The sequence below is a fragment of the Dipodomys ordii genome, unplaced genomic scaffold (assembly GCF_000151885.1).
Source record: "Dipodomys ordii isolate 6190 unplaced genomic scaffold, Dord_2.0 Scaffold3, whole genome shotgun sequence".
Taxonomy (NCBI): Eukaryota; Metazoa; Chordata; class Mammalia; order Rodentia; family Heteromyidae; genus Dipodomys; species Dipodomys ordii.
Window position 1 is genome coordinate 1,585,615 of NW_012267219.1, and position 7,806 is coordinate 1,593,420.

Sequence of the window (7,806 nt, forward strand, 5' to 3'; positions counted from 1 at the left end):
AAAAAAAAAAAAAGAAAGAAAAAGTCTGCAACTCCATCCGCTTCCCCTAATACTTGCTTTCAGCTACCTAGAAATTGTGGCAGGGATACCAGATAAACTAATAAATAGCTATCATGGGGAACAAAGTAGACAAGGGCAAGGATGGAAATGAGAGTTCTCATAGTAACTTAGAATACCTGCTTAAGAACCTGGGTTCATTTTAAACAAACGGGCTGGGAAGGTGGCTCAGTGGTAGAGTACTTGCCTTGCATGCATGAGGCCCTGGGTTTGATTCCTCAGCACCATACAAGCAGAAAAAGCCAGAAGTGGCACTGTGGCTCAAGTGGTAGAGCACTAGCCTTGAGCAAAAGGAGCTCAGGGACAAAGCCCAGGCCCAGAGTTTAAGCCCTAGGACAAGAAAGGAAGAAAGGAAGAGAAAGGAAGGAAGGAAGGGAGAAAAAGAAAGAGAGAAAGAAAGACGGTAGATTATCCTACTATGCTCTTCAGAAGGTAACTTCAGAGAACTTTGGAAGTGGATAAGTGGCTTCCAACTATGACTGATTGCTATTCACCTTTCAAGTGCTTTGCCTCAAATGACAGATCCAGAAAACAAACAAGGCCCTGCCAGGATGAGTAGGAAACCTGACACACCCCTTGACCTCTTGAAAAAACCAGGATAACTTGCTCCACACCCATCTAATATGCCTTTAATGGTAGCCTGCAAAGGCCTAAAAAAGGGTTCAGGGCCAGCTTCCACTGTTATTTAGCTAAGCCTTTGTGCTCCTTTGGCTGGTTAGGAACTAGAAAGAATAAACTTAAAGATTCAAGATTTGAGGCTCAAGGTTCAAAGACAGCCCAGGTAGGAAAATCTGTAAGACTCTCACCTCCAATTAACCACTAGAAAACTGGAAGTGGTGATGTAGCTCAAGTGGTAGAGTGTTAGCCTTGAGCAAAAGAGCTCAGGGACAGTGCCTAGGCCCCAAGTCCAAGCGCCAGTCCGACAAGGAAAAAAAAAAAAAGATTCAAGAGGAGCCCTGGGAGTAATGGAAGCATGGAATGTGACCACCTTGACTATTCTCCTGGTTTGGAAATGAGATTATGTCCAGTTGACTACAAGTGCCAGAAATGAATTGGTATTTACAGAATAAGGATGAAGGCCCATGAATGTAACTGCACTTTAGCTGAGAGCTCGTGGTTCATATTTGTAATCCTAGCTACTCAGGAGGCTGAGATCTGAGGACTGCAGCTCAAAGCCAGCCTGGACAGGGAAATCTACAATGAGACTCTCATGTCTAATTAACCACCAAAAAGCCAGAAGTAAAGTGATATTTCATATAGTAGAGCACCACCCTTAAGGGATGGTGCCTAGGCCCCAAGACCTAGGACTGCTTAAGGAAAAAAGAAAAAAAAAAGATATTTTATTCACTACTTGCCTGATAATCCTGAGCTTCTCCTCAAACTTGCCCCAGGAAGACACAGCTGACTTTGGGATGGCAAGGCCTGCAGAGAAATGACCTAGTGACTGGGATGGGGGCACAGTTTAAGTAACAGAGCACTTGCCTAGAAATGATCTATTGACACTGGCAGCTTTCATATCAAAATGAAGAAAGGGTTTGCTGCATCCAAAGTTGGGTCTTTCTAAGAAGAGAATGGATCAGTAAATACAGTTCTTCACTTAGTATGTGTTAGACAGACTCTAGTCAGGTAAGAGGCTTTCAAGGAGATTTCTGGATACCTGATCCACTCACTACATCAATCAAAATGCACAAAGAATTTATCAGGAAAGTCCAGAAGGATAAGACAGACCTTAGTCAGAGTTCATGTAAGAGAAAGGTGGCTACCAAGCTACTGCCAGCAGAAATAAGCAACTGACCATTTTATAGCAGAAAATCTCAGAAATGGCCTCACAACAAAATCTAAACCAGAGAATCTGAGATAGATATCTTGATATCTTCTTTCTAAATGGATGTTTTTTTGTTTTGTTATTTGCGAGTCCTGGGGCTTGAACTCAGGGCCTAGGCATTGTCCCTGAGCTTCTTTTGTTCAAGGCTAGCACTTTACCAATTGGGCCACAGTGCCATTTCCGTTTTTTTTTCTGTTTATGTGGTACTGAGGAATCGAACCCAGGGCTTCATGCATGCTAGGCACTCTACCACTAAGCCACATTCCCAGCCCTCTAGATGGAGTCTAAAGGCTCATTTCCCCATGTAGCCACTGTTGTTCCCCTTTCCTAAAGCCTTCTTCAGGGAAGAATGGAGAAGCAGGACACGGTAACTTCCCCCCTGTGTTCCATTCCTTGTGAATATTCTCTTTAGTTTATTTTTATTCATTTTTGCCAGTACTGGGACTTGAACTCAGGGCTTATCCCTCTGCTCAAGTTTCTTGGTCACAGATGGTGTTCCAACATGTGAACCACACCTCTAACTCAGCTTTTCACTGATTAAATGGAGATGGAATCTCTTGAACTTTCTGCCCAGGCAGGCTGATTTTAAACTGTGATCCTCTAGGTCTCAGCTAGGATTATACATGTGAGCCACTGGCACTTTGGCTGTATCCCTCATAAATATTTTCTATTAATTCTACAGCCATCTGTTGTCCCACCCAAATCTGCCATCAGACCAACTCACCTGGACTGGCTCCTCCAAGACTCCACTGCAAATAGGGCAGATAAGGTCTTCATCAACATCCCCCTGGAAACGTGTTACATCATACCCCATGTCTCATCACTGAAACCCAGGTCCTAGAAAGAACGAACAGAAAAAAAGAGGTCTGTTCAAGAAAAGCCTATTGATAATATAGTAACAAGAACTCATCGCCAAGATCCATTTACTTACCCAACAAATAATTATTAAGAAGTTACAATGTAGTGTGCCAGTGTCTCACACCTGTAATCCTATCTACTCAGGAAGCTGAGCTCTGAGGATAACAGTTTGAAGATAGCCCAGGCAGAAAAGTCCATGAGACTCTTTTATCTCCAATAAACTACTCAGAAAAAGCAGGAAATGGCACTTTGATTCAAGTGGTAGAATGCTAGCCTTGAGCAAAAGAAACTCAGGGATGGTGGCCTTGCCCAGAGTTCAAGCCCTAGGACTGGCAAAAAGGAAAAAAAAAAAAAAAAGATAGTATTATGTGATAGTCATTTTAGGGAAAAAAATTAAGCTGACTCTAGAAACTTAATTCCAGGACTCGGAATTGTAGAAGATGGTTTAAGGTCACAGCCAGAGGGTTATGGGCATGACTCAAGCTGCAAAGCTAAGAAAGGAGGGCAGTTTTGAGAAGCTTTCTAGGATTAAGCATCATCAGAAATGAGTCCTATAGGACAGAAAGAAGAGATAACTAGACTGAGGCATTAGGCCTCAATGGGTTTGGGGAACAGCAAGTAAGGATAATTAAGGTTGAAAGGAGGATTCAGTAGGGAGGGAGTATCAAGACAGACAACAAAGCTGGAGGCGAGCGAAGTATTGAACTCAAAGCCCTGAGTTCAATACTCACTACCACCAACCAAACAACAATCTCTTCTGCTCAGTCCATTGGAACACTAACTCTATGCTTTTTTTTGTTTTTTTGTCTTTTTTTTTTGTTGGTCGTGGGGCTTGAACTCTGGGCTTGGGCGCTGTCCCTGCACTCTTCAGCTCAAGGTGAGTGCTCTACCACTTGAGCCACAGCGCCACTTCCAGTTTACTAGTGGTTTATTGGAGATGAGAGTCTCACAGACTTTCCTGTCGGGCTGGCTTTGAACTGTGATCCTCAGATCTCAGTATAGTTAGGATTACAGGTGTGAGCCACTGGCGCCCGGCTCTAACTCTATTTTATGGAATGAAATGTAGCCTGGTTCTAGAATAGAAAATAAAGCCATTTGGGGCTGTAGCTCTGTGGCAGAATGCTTCCTTAGCATGATCCAGGCCCTGAGTTCTAGCCCTAAGAAAACAGAGAATAGAAAATAAAGCCAATTGAGATTCTTTTTTTTGGGTCAGTTTTGGAACTTGAACTCAGGGCCTGGGCACTGTCATTAGCCTCTTTGTTCTGTTCTCAAGGCTAGCATTCTACCACTTGAGTCACAGCACTATTTTTGTTGTTAATTGGAGATAAGAATCTCACTGGGGGCTAGGAATGTGGCTTAGTGGTAGAGTGTTTGCCTAGCATGCATGAAGCCCTAGGTTCCATTCCTCAGTACCACATAAACAGAAAAAGCCAGCAGTGGCTTCATGGCTCAAGCAGAGTGCTATCCTTGAGCAAAAGGAGCTCAGAGACAGTGCCCAGACCGTGAGTTCAAGCCCCAGGACTGGCAAAAAAAAAAAAAAAAAAATCACAGGGACTTTTCTGTCCGGGCTGGCTTTGAACTTCAATCCTCAGATCTCAGCCTTCTCAGTAACTAAGATTATAGGCATGAGCCACTGGCGCCTGGCTAGGCTTGTGATTCGTATACTTGGTTATGTGCAATTCTAGCACTTTGGAGGCTGAGACAGGAAAACTGCCTTAGTCAAGGAGTTGTAGCCTAGACTTGGCAACATAGAGATAATACTGTCCTAAAACAAAAAGGAAGAGAGGGAGGAAAGGTAGAAAAAAGGGAGGGAAGAGAGAGAGAGGAGGTATGGAACTGGGGTCATCAAACCAAGGAAAGAAAGGAGGGGCTGAGTGCTGGTTGCCCACCTCTGTAATCTTAGCTATTCAGGAGGCTGAGATCTGAGGATCAAAGGAGCCTGGCAGGTAAGCTGGTGAGACTCTTACCTCTAATTAAGCACCCAAAAAAAGACAGAAGAGATGTGATTCAAGTGGTAGAGCGGCCGGGCGCTGGTGGCTCACGCCTGTAATCCTAGCTACTCAGGAGGCTGAGATCTGAGGATCGCGGTTCAAAGCCAGCCCGGGCAAGAAAGACCGTGAGACTCCTATTTCCAATAAACCACCAGAAAACCGGAAGTGGCGCTGTAGCTCAAGTGGTAGAGTGCTAGCCTTGAGCTGGAGAGCTGAGGGACATTGCCAGGCCCAGAGTTCAAGCCCCACGACCGACAAAAAAAAACAAAACATCAAGTGGTAGAGCGTAGCCTTGAGCAAAAGATAGTGGCAGACCCTGAATTCAAGCTTCAGAACCCTCACAGACACACACGACAGGAAAAGAACAAAGAAAAGGAAAAAGAAAAAAAAATTAGTAACATGAATTTGAGCCACAGTTCTAGCTACACCATAGACCAAATGCCATGTCCTCAGGCAAGTTACTTAACCTTTCCAGACCTGTTTCCTTACTCTGTGTGATGTGAAACATCCTAGATTACATAAGATCTAAAGTGCTCTACAAGTTCTATGATTCCATGACTAGGAATGTAAAACAAATAGGTAAATTAGGTGGCAACTATTATAAAAGGTGCCCTGACTTCACCTTGAGTAGCAAGGATTATAGGAATGAGCCAATAGCACCACAACTTCATCTTGCTGCCTTTTAGGTCACTCTTTTGACTAATTAGGTAAAAGGAAGTGACTGTTTTTATTTAAGCAATAGAATCCTTAGACTGAAATTACCTTACTCCCTCTCTTAAGAACTCAAAATTCCAACTGGGCACCAGTGACTCATGCCTATTATCCTAGCTACTCAGGAGGCTGAGATCTGAGGATCGAGATTCTAAGCCAGCCTGGGCAGGAAAGTCCGTGAGATTCTTTTTTTTTTTGTCAGTCATGGGGCTTGAACTCTGGGCCTGGGCACTGTCCCTCAGCTCTTCAGCTCAAGGTGAGTGCTCTACCACTTGAGCTACAGCGCCACTTCCGGTTTTCTGGTGGTTTATTGGAGATAGGAGTCTCACGGTCTCTCCTGCCCGGGCTGGCTTTGAACCGCGATCCTCAGATCTCAGCCTCCTGAGTAGCTAGGATTACAGGCGTGAGCCACCAGCGCCCCGCTGTCTGTGAGATTCTTTATCACCAATAAACTACTAAGAAAAAACCAGAAGAGGCTCTGTGGCTCAAGTGGTAGAGCACTAGCCTTAACTAAAAGAACTCAGGGTCAGGTACTGAATTCAAGCCCCAGGACCAGAAAAAAAAACTCAAAAAACAAAAACTCAAGTTTTCTCACTTGTGAGATGAAAGGGTAAGTTACATAGTCTCTATGGTCTTTCTTAGTTCTAGAATGCAACGATAGATAATGAATTTACCACAGGGGATTCTCCCCTTTTCCCAGTACTGGGGCTTGGACTCAGGGCCTTGTCCTTGCTCTGGTTATTTTTTGGAGAGAAGGGGCAGTCCTGGGGCTTGAACTTGGGGACTGGGCACTGTCCCTGAGCTTTTGCACTAAAGGCTAGCACTCTACCACTCGACTCACAGATCCACTTCTGGCTTTTTGTAGTTAAATGGAGATAAGAGTCTCATGGACTTTCCTCCCAGAGCTAGTTTCAAACCACAATCCTCAGATCTCAGCTTCCTGAGTAGCTGAGATTACAGGAGCAAGCCACTGGTGCTTGGCTGTTCTGGTTATTTTTGTGATAGTGTTACTATTTTACAAGAGCCTACTTGAATTGTGATCTTATTTATACTTCCTTCTATAACTGGAATGATAAACACATACTATAATATCCAGATGTTTCCTGTTGAGATGGGAGTCTCGAAAACTGTTTGGCCCAGACTGGCCTGGAACCATGATTCTCCAGACCTCACTGTTCCACAAAGGTGAGAAAACAGACGAGTCCCACTGTACCCAGTTTGAATTGAAGAGCCCTGAACCCTGCCTGGCCTCAAACCATGATCCTCCTAATCTTTGCCTGATTACAGGCATGGCCATTCAGTTTACTTGGTTGAATTTACAAAAGAATTCAGAAGGCTTATAGTTCTTTTTTTTTCTTTTTGTCAGTCATGGGGCTTGAAATCTGGGCCTGGGTGCTGTCCCTGAGCTCTTCAGTTCAAGGCAAGAGCTCTACCACTTGAGCCATAGCGCCACTCCCGGTTTTCGGTGTTAACTGGGGATAAGAGTCTCACAGACTTTCCTGCCTGGGCTGGCTAGGCTTATAGTTCTTTTAACAACTCATCCATTGCCTAAGCTGGGGTAGGGAATCTTTTTTTCTCTGCTAGGGGCCATTTGGGTATTTATAACATCATTCACAGGCCATATAAAATGATCAATTCAAGAAGATGGCTACAGGAAACCAATGCAAAGCATGTGTCTGTACTGTCATTACCAAATAATTTTACAAGTCTATATAGCCCTTGGGCCCGATGTTCCTCGCCATTAGGAAAGTAAGGCCTGCCAGGTTTCAAAGGTTAGTAGACTTCCCACTTTTCCACCAGCACTCAACATTGTTTCTGTGATTACTCCAAGTGTCATCTTCATCTTTTTTTTTTTTGGTCCGGTGGTGGGCCTAAACTCTGGGCCTGGGCACTGTCCCTGAGCTCTTCAGCTCAAGGCTAGCGCTCTACCACTTGAGCCACAGCGCCACTTCCGGCTTTTTTCTTTTTGCGTATGTGGTACTGAGGAATCAAACCCAGGGCCTCAGGCATGCAAGGCAAGCACTCTACCACTGAGCCACCTTTCCAGCCCATCTTCATCTTAAATATACAACACTGCACTGCCAACAAAGAAATGCAGAGGAGGGCTGGGAATATGGCTCAGTGGTAGAGTGCTTGCCTAGCATGCATGAAGCCCTTGGTTCCATTCCTCAGTACTACATAAACAGAAAAGGCTGGAAGTAATGCCATGGCTCAAGTGATAGAATACTAGCCTTGAGCAAAAGAAGTGCAGGGACAGTGCCCAAGGCCTGAGTTGAAGCCCCAGGACTGGGAAAAGAAAGAAAGAAAGAAAGAAAGAAAGAAAGAAAGAAAGAAAGAAAGAAAGAAAGAAAGAAAGAAAGAAAG

General features: G+C 44.3%; 1 protein-coding gene across 2 annotated transcripts in view; it reads right to left on the reverse strand.

Moving 5' to 3' along the window:
• The window catches only part of Rnf41 (ring finger protein 41, E3 ubiquitin protein ligase), a 25,213-nt gene that overhangs the window by 11,709 nt on the left and 5,698 nt on the right, over nt 1–7,806 (reverse strand). For both annotated transcript variants that reach the window (XM_013022977.1, XM_013022985.1), the window contains exon 3: nt 2,607–2,719. In XM_013022977.1, the coding sequence (XP_012878431.1) occupies nt 2,607–2,696 (90 nt within the window). In that variant the 5' untranslated portion in view covers nt 2,697–2,719. The remainder of the gene's footprint in view (nt 1–2,606; nt 2,720–7,806) is intronic.